Source organism: Glycine max, chromosome 8 (genome assembly GCF_000004515.6).
Source record: "Glycine max cultivar Williams 82 chromosome 8, Glycine_max_v4.0, whole genome shotgun sequence".
Taxonomy (NCBI): Eukaryota; Viridiplantae; Streptophyta; class Magnoliopsida; order Fabales; family Fabaceae; genus Glycine; species Glycine max.
Window position 1 is genome coordinate 36,119,358 of NC_038244.2, and position 17,082 is coordinate 36,136,439.

The following is a 17,082-nucleotide window of genomic DNA, read 5'->3' on the forward strand; positions in this document are numbered from 1 at the left end:
GTTATTCAAAAGTATTGCTTGTAAAATTAAAATATTATGAAAATAATCATTTATGTATGTTTGTAAAGTGATTAAATTCTTTTATAATTTTATTTTTCAAAATTACAAAAACATTTAAATTTAAGTGTAATATTAAATATAATATAATATATTTAATCATTTTAACATCGATATTAAAATTCTATATCGTGCACAAGTATCATTTTGACATCAAGTTTGATTATTTAAGAACTTATTTGATAATAAGTTATATTTTTGAAAAATAATTTGATATTAAATTATAAAATTTATGGATTAAAAATTGTTGTATTTTTTTATATGTTTAGAGATTAAATTAAAAATTTTTTCTTTCAATTTTAAGAATTAAATTATTATCAATTTATGCAGGAATCAAAATGATTTTTTAGCCTTCTTTATTTCCTTCCTCTCAACTAGGTAAATATATTTCCTGTGCAAATGTTATACGCTAGTGAAGAAAAAATTGGGCTTTTTTATTATCATGAGTAGTGTAACTTTTTAATTAATTGCTGACATAAATATATTTTTTAAAAATTACAATAGACAAATTGTCTTTTGAAAGAATATACTGAAATACTATTTTGTTAAAAACAACTTATTCATTTTTGTATTTTTTTCGAAATCTATTCATTTTGATTTAATGGAAAAAATTGCCCAACTTTTGTTAAAAAAAAAGAAAAGAAAAAGCCAAAATTTTTGAAAAAAAACCTACCTACCTTGAAAATGATGTCCTTGCGCTGCGCTAAAACCTACTGGTCTCCCAGTGTCGTTAGGTTACCTTCACTATTCTTAAGCCGAATTCGACAACACCGTACAGTACTTGCTTCGACTTACTGTATTGTGCGTTGCATTGCCCCTTCATCACATCATCAACAACGTTCACTGGAAAATGGTGCGTAATTTTCTTCTCATTGCAAGATTAACTGCATCGTTCACACACCACAGAAGTACCCCAATCCAATTGGGTTCTCTGCTGCAACACAAACACAATGCTTCAATTTTTTTCTTCAATTCCTTCACTTCAGGAATCTCTTCTGATTCTGAATCAGATGATGAAAACCACCACAAAGGTGACACCTTTACTGTGTCTTACCTCATCAACTCATGGGGGTTGTCCCCAAGACGGGCCAGGGAAATCTCCAACAGGATCAATTTGAAAAACCCAGATGGCCCAAACGCTGTTATTGATCTTCTCAACAACTATGGGTTTGAAAAAACCCATCTTGCAAAACTTGTGGAGAGAAAGCCCTCAGTGCTTCTTGCGGATGCAGAGAATACCCTTTTGCCTAAACTCAAGTTCTTCCGTTCTATTGGGATTTCCAACACTGACATGCCTAAAATCCTAATTGCTAGCCATAATATGTTGTTCAGAAGCTTGAACAAATGCCTCATTCCACGGTATGAGATCCTAAAGAGTGTACTTCGTGACAAAGGGGAAGTTGTTAGAGCTTTGAAAAATGCCCCATTTAGTTTTACGTATGGTGACATGATGAAACGCTTGGTTCCAAACATTAGGGTTTTGAGGGAATCTGGTGTGCCTCAAGGTTCCATTTCTTATCTGTTGATGCATTCTAGGACTCTAGCCTACAGGGACCATTCCAAATTTGTGGAAGCTGTCAACACTGCTAAGGAATTTGGGTTTAATCCTTTGAGAAGAACTTTTGTCGTGGGTGTTGAAGTTCTTGCCATTAAGAGATGGGAATCAAGGTTTGAGGTTTATGAGAGGTGTGGCTGGAACCGCGAAATAGCTCTTCGAGCAGTTCGAAAGTTTCCCAGTGTTGTGAAGTTGTCAGAGGAAGTGTTTATAAAAAAAATGAGTTTTCTAGTGAAGGATATGGGTTGGCCATCAGAAGATATTGCTGAATATCCTCAAGTTGTAACGTACAACTTGGAGAAGAGGATTATCCCTAGATTCTCGGTAATCAAAATGTTGAAATCAAAAGGTCTGCTCAAGAATAATTTGCACTTTAGTGGCATTATTTGCATAACCGAGGCGAAGTTTTTGAAGAAATTTGTCATTAGTTTTCAGAAAGATTTGCCTTTCTTGCCAGATTTCTACAACAGTTTGGCAAATCAACAGAATGTATTATAGGCTTTGAAGGCTTTTGCTGGTGATTGCCCTAACTTCCAGCTTGTCTCTTTCATTGATAAATTGAACTTTGATTTTTGCTGGTTTTTCCTTTTTGTGTTTGAGTTTTATTTTCCTTGGGTGGAGAGGCTTTTGGTCAGATTTATAGCATATTGATTTTATAATCAAGTATATAAATCCATTTAGTGTTGATTTTCAATTCAATAAATTGGGTTATTTATCTCTTTTGATGTACAACACATAAAAGAAGTGTGCTATATTGTAGGCCAGGGGTGACTGATGCCTTTTGCTCTTTTGTTTTAAGGTTAAATTACTCATTTAGTCCTTATAGTTTTCTGATTCTTACCTTTTTGGTCTTTATGGTTTGAAAGTGATTTTTTTATCCCTATAGTTTCACTATTCTTACTTTTTTGGTCCTTATAGTTTGAAAGTGATTTTTTTAGTCATATAGTTTACATTTTAATTCTCTTTTAGTCACTATAGTTTTGAAAGTGATTTTTTAGTCCTTATAATTTGTATTTTAATTCTCTTTTAGTCCCTATAGTTTGAAAGTGATATTTTTAGTTCTATACTTTATATTTTAATTCCATTTTGTCCTTACGAGAGTAATATTATCAATTACAATTAACTACAAAAATATTAGAAAGTAATTAGTAACTAATTTATCATAAGATAATTTGTAATAAAAAAAATTGATAATTTATGACTAATTTGTAGCTAATTATTTTTATATTTTTCTTGTAGTAATGACTAAAAGGTAATTAAAATACAAATGAGACTAAAAATATCACTTTCAAACTATAGGGACTCTTTCAAACTACAGGAACTAAAAGAGAATTAAAATACAAATTATAAGGATTAAAAAAAATACTTTTAAACTACAGAGATTAAAAGAGAATTAAAATGTAACCTATAAGGACTAAAAAAACCACTTTCAAATGATAGAGATTAAAAAGTAAGAATCATGAAACTATAGGACCAAATGAGTAATTTAACCTTGTTTTAAATATGTCTATGTATTATGAAAATTTGTTTCAGCTCAGAAGTCTGTTATCACATACTTTTTGCCATTCATTTTAGCCAAAAGTGGCATGTCATAGACATGTCTACACTTAAAAAACTGCCATGAACTAAATTGAATGTCTTGCCGGAAGCCCCTGGTTATTAGTTAGAGCATGTGGAGGGGTATCAATAACCAAAGTTTATTTCAATAGAATCATATTGAGTTTAGTTGTGCTACCATTACCTTATCAATTTTTGATAAATGAATGCTGTTATGGTATCTTACAAGTTTATGATGTAGCCCCTTCAACTTAAAATGGTCATTATCTTGTTCTGCATGCTGCTATTCGGAGTCGTGGATATATATGGATTTGAACGTTTGTCAATTACAGGTAATTTTTATGCATTTGACAGGGCCAGAGAGTAGTTACTAATTAGTTAGAATAGCTAGGTGGTTACAGCTTTAGAAGTATGAATTAGCTTAAATAGGAGGAGGCAGTAGAAAGTGGGCATTCTGCTTTGTTTTTATTTGAGAACTAAGCATTGGGATGTGTTAGTACTCACTAAATATCTTAATAAAACCAGAATAACATCAGGTCAGTGAATCCTCATGTCAGCCCTACATTCATTTCCTCAGCTACAGCATTTTTAGGGTCAGCCACTACTCTTGAATCGTGAGTATCCAGGATCGATAACTATGAATATGTTATAGTTCAACAGGTTCATACACTGACATGCACAATATACTCCATCCACCTGAAAGTAAATTGAATTTACTTAATCGAGGATTAACTTAATTTTTTCCCCCAAATTTTCTAAAACTGTTATTTCCATAGCCTAATAACAAATCCCAAATGTAAGATTCCTGTAGATTCACAACATCAACACCCCAGATTCCTATAGGAAGAATCACATTATTCATGTCTCTTACAATATCAATCAAATATGGAGATTGTGACAGGCCAAAATATGTAACATATTTTCTGTTTCACATCTAAGGTTTACTGTTAAAAAGGAGGATTGGTGGGTAAAGTTGCAGACTAGTTCAACTACTTATGGATCAGAAATTGTGACTGAATGCTTTTAGTAAGAATAAGGAAACATATATTGACTTATTATTGATGCGTAAATATCAGAATAATGGGCAATGAAACACAAAGGATGCAGCACAATTTTACTTAAATGCTTCAGATGAGTTTGTCACTTTGAAAAGGGGTGAGTTATTCATGAATTACAGCAAAGTGTACCACTCCACCAATATCACTGATAGATATCTATTTATACGAATATCAAGTTTGTTGATTTGTTTCCTATATTTCCTTCCTCCAAGAGTGGACAGAGTACGTACCTTCATTAAGTATGTCTCAGTTATTGTTTCTCAAGTTGGCTGTTATGTTCTTTCCCATTTCTCAATTTAGGTTGGCACAAAAGCTTGGTAATTTTATTGCTACCTAATGTTATACCATTATCAACATATCATGTGTTCTGAGAAATATGAAACTGAAAGTAAAAGTAGATTATGATATATTCAGTTGTTAATATTCAATTTTTAGTATCTATGTGTGTACAGTGTTCCCTCCCCCCCCCCTATCATCTTGTGCATGTATTGACTTTACAATGCTATGAGTGTGATTTTTGTACCATAAAGAAGAGAAGCTGCAGGGAAGCCTGAACTGAAAACAATATACATTTATGCTTGATGATATGAATTCAGCTAGAAATTCTTATTTTGCTTGCTCTGTTGTCCATTAATGAGGATCCTATTAAGTAGTAACATACTCTCTTTAGCATCTAGAAATGGAGTGGTGGGTATATGTAAATTGAATTGGTGCAAGCATGTATCATGTTTCAGGTTAGCCAAAGAAAAATTAGAATGGGAAATAAACTGCATTTGTTGTTCGAGGTTCATAAGTTCAAATTGCTTTGCAGGTTTCAATGTGGAGAATATGAACCAGTACAAGAATGTTATAATATCATTAATGCGGATAATTTGCTTTATGGGAGGCTCCATTAATGCATACCAGTTAGGCGTTCTCATTGAGAATAATCTTGTATTCATGACATATAGAATTTCACGAGTTCGTAAAAAACATGCTTAATACGTAATGATACATTCCCCATGTATCATGTATGCATGTGTCTAAGATGAAGAAGCACTATTGAATGTTCAGTTTCCAATTTTGGTTAATTGTCAAATTTGAAACATGATCAGAATCAGTTGAACATCGAAACTACTTTTTAAAGAAGATAAATTCCCGTGGGAAAGGAGGCTAGGTCTCCCAGGTGTTAAGTAGTGTGTAGTATAAAAGTTTAGTGTGATTAGTTTGATTAGTAAGTGGACAACTACTACAAGTAGTGTGTAATAATATTATGTTAAATAGTTAATGAGAATAATTCATTTTTTCATCATCTGTGTTAGCATTCCATCTTTCCCTCTCAGTTCTCTCTCTTTAGTTTTCCTAACAAAGTGGTATCAAGAGTCAAATCAAGATCCATCTGTGATCTGTGATCTGTGATCATGGCCCAGAAAAGCTCAGCCATCTCTCTCCCCACAACCCTCCCCATCCTCGACGGCAAGAACTGGAGTTGGTGGTGCATCCAGATGTGCGTGATTCTTGGGTATCAGGAGGTTTTGGAAATTGTGGAGGAGGGATTCCCGGCGCTTGGCAAAGCACCCACTGCCTTCAAGGAGAACAAGAAGCGGGACTGCAAGGCGATGCACATCCTTCATCAATGCGTAGATGAAGCCCATTTTGAGAAGATCATTGAGGCATCCAGTGCTCATGCGGCTTGGGAAATCTTGGAAACGACGAATGAGGGAGCGGCGAAGGTTAAGAAGGTGAAATTGCAGACAATGCGATGCCAATACGAGCTGATGGCGATGGAGGACTCCGAGATCATTGCAGCGTTCTTCAATCGCGTGCTTGTCCTCACGAATGCGATGAAGGCATACGATGAGGAATTGAAGACCTTGATGATTGTTGAGAAGATCTTACGGTGTTTGGCTCCAAGATTCGACCATGTGGTTGTTGCCATGGAAGAATCTGGGAAGGTGGAGTCCATGACGATTGCTGCGCTTCAAGGTTCTCTCGAAGCTCACGAACAATGCCTACTATAGCGTACCACAGATCGAGCTTCGGATCAGGCCCTGCAAGCCCAGTCTTCCCGAAAGAACGATTTTCACCGCAAAGGCAACAATAGGGGCAAAGTGAAAGGCAAAGAATACAAAAGTTCATTAGGAAAGGGTTCTGGGAATCATGAACCCTCAAAATCTAATCAAGAGCCAGCTGAATCATCAGGGCGTAGAAATAGGGGAAATCAAAGGTATCGGGGCAAGAAGAAAGTGATTGATCGCAAGAGCTGAGGTGTTACAATTGTAACAAGATTGGTCATTTCTCCTCTGAGTGTAATGCCCTTGCCCAAGGAAATCATCATGATGGACATGGTGGTGATGAAGCCAATTTGCTCAAAGATGATGGTGATCTCGATGAAGATCCTCCTGTGATGATGATGATGACCACCAATTCAGATTCTAGCAGTTCAAGAACATGGTATTTGGATTCTGGTTGCTCGAATCACATGACAGGGCATAGGAATTGGCTGGTAAATTTTGATGATTCAAAAAGAAGTGTCATTCGATTAGCTGACAATAGAACAATTGCTGCTCAAGGGATGGGAGATGTCCTGATATCTAAGAAGGATGGAAGCAATGCTCTCCTTTCAGATGTCTTGTTTGTTCCAGGTATAAAGAGTAATCTGGTGAGCATTGGTCAATTGGTTGAAAAAGGATTCAAATTGAAATGTGAAGAAGGAGTTCTGGAGTTGTTTGATCAACAAGGGAAGAGAATGTTGAAGATCCCACTTGCCCAAAACAGAACCTTTCAAGTGGATCTTTCAGTCACTAAATCTCAGTGTATGTCAGCTGAAATTCTGGATAGTGATACTGGGCTTTGGCATCTCAGGCTAAGGCATTTGAATTTCAAAGGAATGAACATGTTAAGATCCAAAGGCATGGTTCATGGTCTGCCATCTATTACCATTCCAAAAAAGGTATGTGAAAATTGCATCTTTAGCAAACAACCTAGAAGTTCATTCAACAGCTTTACACACTCTAGGTCTTAGAACTTGTTGGATGTTGTATACTCTGATTGTTGTAGTCCTTTTGATACACCTTCACTTGGGAACAACAAGTACTTTGTGAGCTTTGTTGATGAATTCAGTAGGAAATTATGGTTGTATATGCTGAAGCTCAAGAGTGAAGTGTTTGAGACTTTTAAAATATTTAAAAGTATGGTTGAAAAGCAGACACGGAGAAGCATTAAAATTCTGAGAACAGATGGAGGATGAGATTTTTGCTCTACAGATATGTCCAATTATTACAAGGAACATGGCATTGTTCATGAGATAACAATACCATATACTCCTCAGCATAATGGCATTGCTGAGAGGAGGAATAGGACTGTGCTTAACATGGTGAGAAGCATGCTAAGAAGCAAGCAACTTCCTCACAAATTTTGGGGAGAAGCTACTACAACTGCTGCCTATGTTCTTAATAGGTGTCCAACACAAAGGCTCATTGGCATGGTCCCTGAGGAAGCCTGGACTGGAAGGAAACCATCTGTGAGTCACTTCAAAGTGTTTGGATCATTGTGTTTCAAACATGTTCCTAACCAAAGAAGGAAGAAATTGGATTCCAGGTCAGAGGTGATGATTTTTGTTGGGTATAATCCCACAAGCTCATATAGATTGTATGATCCTAATGCACATCAAATTGTGTACAACAGAGATGTCTATATTGATGAACAAAGATCATGGAAGGATTATACTGAAAATTTTAGTGTTTCAAGAAGACAAGTGCAGCTCAGTTGGGATAACTCTGAGGTGATTAATGATCCTGCAAGGTTCAATCATGATGCATCCCCAACAGGAATCAGAGGAAGACCAGTAAGAAATAAACAACAACCAGTGAGACTGCAAGATTATGAGTTGTTTCCTGATAATGCAGTGACTAATGATGGTGATTTGATCCATTTAACACTCCAATCTGACATAGAGTTAGTCAGTTTTGATGAAGCCATCAACAGTGAGGTGTGGAGGAAAGCTATGACTGAAGAAATTGAATCAATTGAAAGGAATAAGACATGGGAATTGGTGGTTTTACCTCAAAATAAGAAGCCTATTTCAGTGAAATGGGTCTACAAGACCAAACTCAATCCAGATGACACTATATCTAAGTACAAAGCTAGATTAGTGGCTAGAGGGTTTCTTCAGAAGCAAGGCATTGATTATAAAGAGGTGTTTGCACTAGTTGCCAGATTTGAGACAATTAGACTCATTGTGGCTTTAGCAAATCTAAATCATTGGGATCTCTGGCAATTAGATGTTAAGTCAGCATTTCTCAATGGTCCACTAGATGAGGAAGTTTACATCATGCAGCCACCTGGATATGAGAGGAAAGGTGAGGAAGAAAAGGTGTTTAGGCTGAAGAAGGCTTTATATGGATTAAAGTAAGCCCCTCGAGCTTGGAACAAAAGGATTGATTCCTTTCTTAGTCATGTGGGCTTTGTTAAGTGCACTGTTGAACATGGTTTATATGTCAAGCAAGAGGGAGCTGGAGATATCACAATCATTTGTTTGTATGTTGATGATCTACTTATTACAGGTAGTGATGTGAAGTTGATTGATCGAGTCAAGAAGCAGCTCAGTCAAGAGTTTGAAATGACTGACCTGGGATTGCTCACTTACTTCTTAGGCATTGAATTTTTGAGGACTGAGTGTGGAACATTCATGCTGCAAAGGAAGTATGTGATTGATATGTTGAAGAAGTTCAACATGAAAGGCTACAATTCTGCAGAGACCCCAGCTGATATGAACATGAAGCTTGAAAGTTTCACTGAGGAGGACAAGGTTGATTGCACAATGTACAGGCTGATTATGGGGTGCTTACGGTTTGTGTGCCACACAAGACCTGACATTTCATATAGTGTGGGAGTGGTGAGTAGGTTCATGAGTGATCCTAGAAAACCTCACTTGGTTGTAGCCAAAAGGATATTGAGGTATCTACAAGGCACTGCAGCTTTGGAATTCTATTCCCATATCAAAAAGAGAAGGTTTGTCTACAACTTGTAGCCTATTCAGACTCGAACTGGTGTGGGGACAAGGTGGATAGGAGGAGTACAATGGGTTATGTATTTTTTCTTTCTGGGGTTCCAATCTGTTGGTGCTCAAAGAAGCAGGACGTGATTGCTCTTTCCACATGTGAAGCATAATATATTTCTGCTTGTAATGTTGCTTGTTAGGCCAATTGGATTACATACTTGCTGGAAGAATTGAATGTGAAGATGAGTGGGATTGTGGAGCTGTTGGTGGACAACAAATCTGCTATAGATTTAGCCAAAAATCTAGTCTCACATGGCAGAAGTAAACACATAAAAACTAAGTTCCACTTCCTGAGAGATCAAGTGAACAAAGGAAAAATTGATTTGAAGCACTGTAAGAAAGACTTGCAGTTAGCATATATCATGATCGGGGCTTTGAAGATTGACAGGTTCAAGATGCTCAGGAAGATGATGTGTGTTGTTAATTCTACAGATTTCTGAGGTTTTTTTTCTATAAGCTTTTGTACTAAGGAAGAGTGTTAAGTAGTGTGTAGTATAAAAGCTTTGTGTGATTAGTTTGATTAGTAAGTGGACAACTACTATAAGTAGTGTGTAATAGCATTCTATTAAATAGTTAATGAGAATAATTCATTTTTTCATCATCTGTGTTAGCATTCCATCTTTCCCTCTCAGCTCTCTCTCTTTAGTTTACCTAACACCAGGTAGGAGAGGTATTTCCAACCATTAGATATGGTATTATTACAGACTCTAAAGCAGCAGATGATTCAACAGCCACTCTTGAGAGATGTCAAATAACAAAGGGGTGTTGCTAGGTGCACCCAACATTTCAAATGAATGGGTGAAAATGCCCTTCACTTAAAATATAAAAGTTGTACACCCAACACTCCACTGTTCATGTTGGTTGTCCTTACGTTCCTCTTGGTTGTCCTTACGTTCCTCTTGGTTGCGCCGTTTGCTTGCTTTCGCGACGATGTTCAAGCTTCTTCTCCTCTCGGCAGCATTTGCTTTCATTGGAGGTTGGTTTGTCGCGCATTGGGTGGTTCGTTGTCGGCATTGAGGACCTACATCTCTGTTTTGCTCTTCCACTATCGAGGTAAGCTTCGCGTCTCCGTTAATGGCTGCATTTTCGTATTTCGTTTTCTGCGTTCGTACGGATCAACATGATTCGTAAGTGTTATATGATCCGTATAATGCATACAGATCAACTTCATCCTTATGACTCATACGCATGCCTCATACGGATCAACTTGATCCGTATGAGTCATACAGATCAATTTCATCCGTATGACCCTTTTTAATTAAAAAAAGAAGGTATTTATGTTTTGAAAAATGTTTTTAAATAGGTATTTTATTTGTTAGTTTTGTTTTAAAAATAGGTATTGTTTGTGTTTAAAAAAAATAATATGTATGATTGCATGGTGTTATGAAATAGTTTGAAATTGTAATAGTAAATATATGAATTTTGTAATTGTTTATGTTTATTTTATTTCAATGAAAAATAGTCATATATTATTTGTAGTTATAAATTTTGTAGTTATTTATGTTTATTTTAATAGTAAATATTGAATTTGACCAAAAAATGCATGTCAAAATTTGCAGATTATGGTTAAAACTAGAGAGTTAGGTCGTGCCTTAGCCAGGGTTATGGGTAGAGCCTTGGGGAGAGAGGATCATCATGATTTAGATGATGTTCTCCAACGGCGAAGGCCTACGACATCTGCACGTAGGCAACGGGAAGCTGCCCCTATTGCTGAGGATGATCCTATGCTTACTGAAGACGTACATGCACATGCTGAAGAAGTTGTTGATGATGTTGAGGGATTTCCAAGTGGGCTGTGTGACCCATCAGTGCTGACTGACTATGGTGACCATGTTGTAGTCATCGTATGGAATGAAGAGGTATTTCAAATTTTAAATTAAACTTAATTGTTATTATTTAAATTTGTCATAATTTTAATTATTATTTTTATAAGTTGTCGAATCATTTTTTTTTTGCAAGAACGTCCTGAATTGAAGTTTTCCTCCCATGGAAGGAAGGTTCAGAAATTTGGGAGGCCTGTTCCAAAAATTGAAGGGCTAGTCGCTGCCCTTGAAGCACGGATGCGGCACCTCAGCGGCGTGTCCCGCGTCGGAAGCGCACTGGACACGCATTCGGGTCCGACTTCGGTGCGACGCGGTGTCCGTTGCTTCCGCCGTCACCGGACACGGTTGGACGCCGGACGCGCGCGATTGGACGCGACCCACCAAGTGGACATGCATGATTGGACGCGGCCCAACAAGCCTCAACCATTGTTTTTATTTATTTAAAAAATGCTTACCAAATACAAAAGCGGTTCTTCTTCGTCTTCTCCTTGCCGTTTCCCGCAAGCGAACCAAACGCCTCCACCAGTGCACGTTGTCGCCTCCGTTTCCCCGGCAGGTAGGCCTTTCACCCTTGTTTCTTTTCTCATCTCCTCCCTATTTCTTTTTTGGTTTTTGTGGGTGCCGTTTCTGGTTTCTTAATAATGGATCTTTGTTTTTCTTGCTGCCTATGTTGAAAAAGCATTATTCTCTTCATCTCTTGTCGCTGTCGTGTTACTGTTTTTCTATTTTTCCCGTTGTCGTGTTATTGGCTTATTGCCGTAACTATGAATAGAGCAGTATAGGACCTATACTATAGCCTACAGGTATGGCAGACCTTATTTTTTGGTGAAGACACTAACTATGTCACGTGAATACTGGCTGTATGGCAACATTGACAGGCCTTGATTTTTAGTTGAGTAAATTTCTTCTTTTTATGAACATGCTTGTCTCTTTCTATTTCCCTCCCATTTCACTATAGGCTTTAATAGCTCCACCAATTATAGAATTAGTAAATAATTTTCTACAACTAACATTTTATATTTGTAAGCTTTGAAGGACTATGCATCCCTCCAAAGTTGATTGTGTTTGAATATAATTTAATAACTTGACATATTATTTTAGCACTGTTGCTCTTTTAAATTTTAATAACTTGACATGCTACTTTTTCCCAATGTTGCAGCAATTATTATAGTCAAACACTTCCAATACACACCTTGACACTCAATACAATGTCCACAACTTCTAAAAAAAAAAGAATCCTATATTGGAGGTTCTTGAATCGTTTACAAGTTTTATTTTGATGTTTTACTATTAATCCCATATGCTTGGATAAGATATTTTATCAAATTATACAGAGATGTCACAACCTAGTTCAACTTCTCTCATTGTTTAACTGATTTTGTCACTTCCTTGGTGTAATTATGATACCACTAGCTTTTTGTGAGTATAAAAAGAAATTTGGTGGCATTTGGTTGTTTGTTTAGAAATTGTTTACATTGATTTTTAATTTTTTTTAAATTGATTAAAAATTGTTTTTTGTTGTTTGTTTTTTATTTAGAAATTGTTTACATTGATTTTTAATTTTTTTAAATTGTTGTAGAGATGAGCGCTACTAGTCCTAGTTAACAAGATGATGATACCAAACCTTTATGGACCTATGTTACAAAAATAAAAAGTGTAGGTGGTGGTGGAAATTATGAGATAAAATCCAATATTTGTGATTTTACCTTTAATGGGTCTTACACTAGAGTAAGGGCACACTTGTTGAAGATGATTGGAAAGGGAGTTAGAGTTTGTCAAAAGGTAATAATCGTCAAACTTATAGATTTGAAGAAGATAGACAATGAGGTTACATTGAGGGAGGAAAAGTAAAAAACAAAATCTTTGTCATTTTTGGTTTCTACTCAACACCACATGGATACAAACACTCTTGGTGTTGATCCAAAAAAGAGAAAGACATCAACTGTAGAAAATGCCTTTAATTTGCAAGCTAGAGAGACACTTGATCATGAAATTGCTAGGATGTTTTACTCTTCGGGGCTGCCTTTTCATTTAGCAAGAAATCCTCATTATAGGAAGACATTTGTCTATGCTGCCAATAATAAGATCAATGGTTACCAACCTCGAGGTTATAATAAATTAAGGACAACATTATTTCAAAATGAGAGGAGACATGTGGAGAACTTGTTACAACCAATTAAAAATGCATGGAGCCAAAAAGGTGTGAGCATTGTTAGTGATGGATGGAGTGACCCGCAAAGAAGATCTCTTATTAATTTCATGGTTGTCACAGAGAGCAGACCTATGTTTTTAAAGGCCATCGATTGTTCAAATGAGATCAAAGACAAGAATTTCATTGCCAAACATATGAGGGAGGTAATTATGGAGGTTGGGCATTCAAATGTGCAAATAGTGACAGATAATGTAGCCGTTTGTAAAGCAACAAGTTTAATAATTAAGGCTGAGTTTCCTTCCATCTATTGGACTCCATGTGTTGTTCATACATTAAATTTTGCTTTGAAGAACATATGTGCAGTCAAGAATATAAAAAAAAAACAATGTTGTTTATGAAGAATGTTCTTGGATCACCCAAATTGTGGATGATGCAATGTTTGTGAAAAACTTTGTCATGAGTCACTCTATGAGACTATCAATTTTCAATTCATTGAAATTGCTATCCATTGTTTCAACAAGATTTGCCTCTACTATTGTAATGCTCAAGAGATTCAAGCAATTGAAGAAATGACTCCAAGAGATGGTCATTAGTGACCAATGGTCTTTTTATAAGGAAGATGATGTTGCAAAGGCTAAATTTGTGAAAGATACTTTGTTGGATGATAAATGGTGGGATAAGGTTGATTATATTCTTTCTTTCACTAGCCCTATCTATGATGTTCTTACAAGAACTGATACAGAAGCTTCATCTCTCCATCTAGTATATGAGATGTGAGATTCAATGATTGAAAATATGAAGAATGCCATATATCAATATGAGAGAATGGAGGAGAGTGAAGGATCAAACTTTTATGAGGTAGTGCACTCCATATTAATTGACCGTTGGACTAAGAGTAGCACTCCTCTTCATTGTTTAGCTCATTCCTTAAATCCTAGGTAATTAACTCTATACTTTTTTACTTACATTTTTTTTAGAATTACATAAATTTTAATCATGTATATATTTCTTTTTAATTGTAGATATTATAGTCATGAATGACTAAGTGAATATTCTAATCGAATTCCTCCACATCAAGACATGGAACTCACTCGTGAAAGATCAAAATGCTTCAAGAGGTTCTTTCTTGATGTGGATGTAAGAAGGAAAGTGAATATTGAGTTTGCCAACTTCTCGGATGGAAGAAAAGGTTTTGATGATCTTGATTCTTTAAATGATAGAGGTCAAATGGATCCAAAAGCTTGGTGGCTAGATCATGACGCTAATGCTCCAATACTTCAAAAGGTTGTCCTTAAGTTACTTGCACAACCTTGTTCATCTTCATGTTGTGAAAGGAATTGGAGTACATATTCATTTATCCATTCTTTAAAGAGAAACAAGATGACACCACATAGAGCTGAAGATTTAGTATTTGTTCATAGCAACCTACGACTTCTCTCAAGGAATACTCCACAATATCATCAAGAGGAAACTTGTGGGATGTAGCTGGAAATGATTTTGAATCACTTGATGATTGTGGTATTCTTGAAATTGCTAGTTTGTCTTTAGACGAACCAGAGTTAGATGATGTCTTTTTCAATGATGATTGATAGGTTGCTGCCACAAGATTAAGTCCTTTGATCGCATGTTCAGTGGACACTAGCAATCTGGGACTTATATCCGCTTTTGTGGAGAGGTGACATAAGGAAACTAGCAGTTTCCATCTTCCTATTGGAGAGCTGACCATCACCCTGGATGATGTGGCGTCTTTGCTTCATCTTCTAATTATAAGCGCATTCCACATCTTCGAGTCTCTGCATGTCAACGAAGCTGTGTTGATGTTGGTGGAGTTACTTGAAGTCTCCAGAGAATAAGCTAAAGCTGAGATAGCACAATGTCATAGGGCATACGTACGCCTATTGTGGCTACGAGATATTTATCATAGTAGATGTGAGGTTGGACATTGGACTGTTGCAGCTCGTGCCTATTTGCTGCATTTGTTAGATTACACTCTTTTTGCTAACAAGAGTGCAACACATGTTCATGTTTTTTTAGACGTTTTTCGAGACTTGATTCAAAGTGGAAGCTATGCATGGGGAGTTGCCGCCCTAATGCATATGTATTATCATTTGAATGATGCTTGTAAGATCGGTGGTCGACAACTTGCTGGTTACATAACCCTATTACAGGTAATTAATATGTTTTTAATATGTTAATTTGGACTATGTTTTTAATATATTTTAATATGTTAATTTTACATTTGTTTTATTTTGATCTAATCTTTGTAGTGTTGGATATATGAGCATTTCCCTGCTGAGTGTTTGACTAATCTAGACTATGATGAGATCTCTCCACGTGCCTGCCGATGGATTGCTACGAAGGCTTCTTTGAAGTCATTACCAACATCGATGTACTGACGATTCCTAATGTTTGCTGGATGCCTTACAGTGAACACCATGGAGTGCGGGAGTTTGATTTGATTTCATGCTTTTCAGGTCATCTACGATGGGGTCCCGTTGTTGTCAGACACCGACCAGAGAGGGTGGTGCGGAAATTTGGATACGTTCAGACCATTCCTCCATAGACTACGAGTTCCATGTTATCATTTGAAGATGTTGACGACAAGTGGATGCATTACTTTGATTATCTTGCAACAACGGACCAAATTTGTGTTGTGCCAGGACAATGTGCATCAGATTACATACAGTGGTTCTTCATGATTTCACATCCGTTCATGACACTTACATAGCTTGCTGATCCGACCAAACATCCACCTGTGATGTAGGATGACACATATGTGGAGCCACATATCCCTGAGGTCCAAGTGGCACCAGCAGCAGCACCGACACATGCCTCTTCTGATGTGGAGCAGCCTTGACATGCAGTGGTAAGTAATGTTGCTTTAATGTTTTATCAAGTGTCATTTAGTTCACTTATTGTAATACTTTATGGGTTGTTTTCAATGTCACAGAAGGCTCCCAAGTGTCGCAACCTACCCTTTTGCGTGCGAGCGAGGCGAGGCTCACGGGTGCGTCTTCCAAAGGAGGAAAATGCGCGGAGTCACCACCAACGTTTATTTGTGGAAAACGTTGAAAAAACCGAAGGAAACCGGTCATGAAGAATATTTCAGATTCGGGAGTTGTATTTACGTTTGAGGAAGGTATTAGGACCTCTCACGTTTGCCCCAAAGAACAACAACCTTAATTTTAGAATTGTATGAAATTGTGTACCTAAACTTTTATTTCTTTTTATTTTTGAGGTCGACAAAAGCGGGACTCTTGCTCCTACGTACCCTCCATCGAAGAGGAAATCAGACCTACGTAGTTCTTTCTTAAGGGCGAATCAAGTGATTCTTTTTACTTGGTATGTGGTCTTTTTAAGGCATTGGACCTTAAAAATGATCCATTTTTACTTGGAAAGAAAAACTGAGGTATTGAACCTTAAGATCCTTTTTAAGATTTTTTTTTGCGGACAAGTTTGACTTTGCAAGTTGATTTTAGCCTTAGTTTCACTTTTGTTATTAGTCAATTCAATTAAGAAAGAGAAATCCCAAAGAGAAACGTCCGATTGATTTTTTTGCTTTATTTTACTAAAAGATATTTTTTGATTATTATATTATTATTTTACCTCTTTTTGGTTTCCAATGTGGTTACGGCATGACCGAACGGTCGGATTTCATTTTAACAGAAATTAACGGATATTACAAAATCAAATGAAGATGACTTCAGTAAATGACTGAAGCACGTCAAAAGGGGGTACGAAAAGTAAATGAAACGAGAATAAAAGTACATGAAACAAATGGGGACCACCACGGGTACATAGAATGAATTGAAAAGTTTGATTTCGGGAACTTATCGGTT

At 36.5% G+C, this 17,082-nt stretch overlaps 1 protein-coding gene across 2 annotated transcripts; it reads left to right on the plus strand.

Moving 5' to 3' along the window:
* The first annotated feature begins 766 nt into the window (after positions 1-766).
* On the plus strand, positions 767-16,467 carry LOC102670177 (transcription termination factor MTERF15, mitochondrial). 2 transcript variants are annotated; one of them, XR_001389567.3, is made up of 6 exons: positions 767-2,129; positions 10,828-11,127; positions 11,228-15,411; positions 15,511-15,632; positions 15,718-16,109; positions 16,194-16,467. XR_001389567.3 is itself a non-coding variant. In XM_006585843.4 (2 exons), the coding sequence occupies exon 1, from the start codon at positions 908-910 to the stop codon at positions 2,108-2,110; it is 1,203 nt and encodes a 400-aa protein (XP_006585906.1). In that variant the 5' UTR covers positions 767-907; the 3' UTR covers positions 2,111-2,129; positions 5,039-5,297. The 2 variants fall into 2 exon arrangements, 1 of the variants encoding a protein (XP_006585906.1); XM_006585843.4 differs by lacking the exons at positions 10,828-11,127; positions 11,228-15,411; positions 15,511-15,632; positions 15,718-16,109; positions 16,194-16,467 and adding an exon at positions 5,039-5,297.
* The last annotated feature ends 615 nt before the right edge of the window (positions 16,468-17,082 follow it).

Coding starts and splice junctions, on each gene's coding strand:
- LOC102670177 (XM_006585843.4), top strand. CDS start 908: ATGGTGCGTAATTTTCTTCTCATTGCAAGATTAACTGCATCGTTCACA.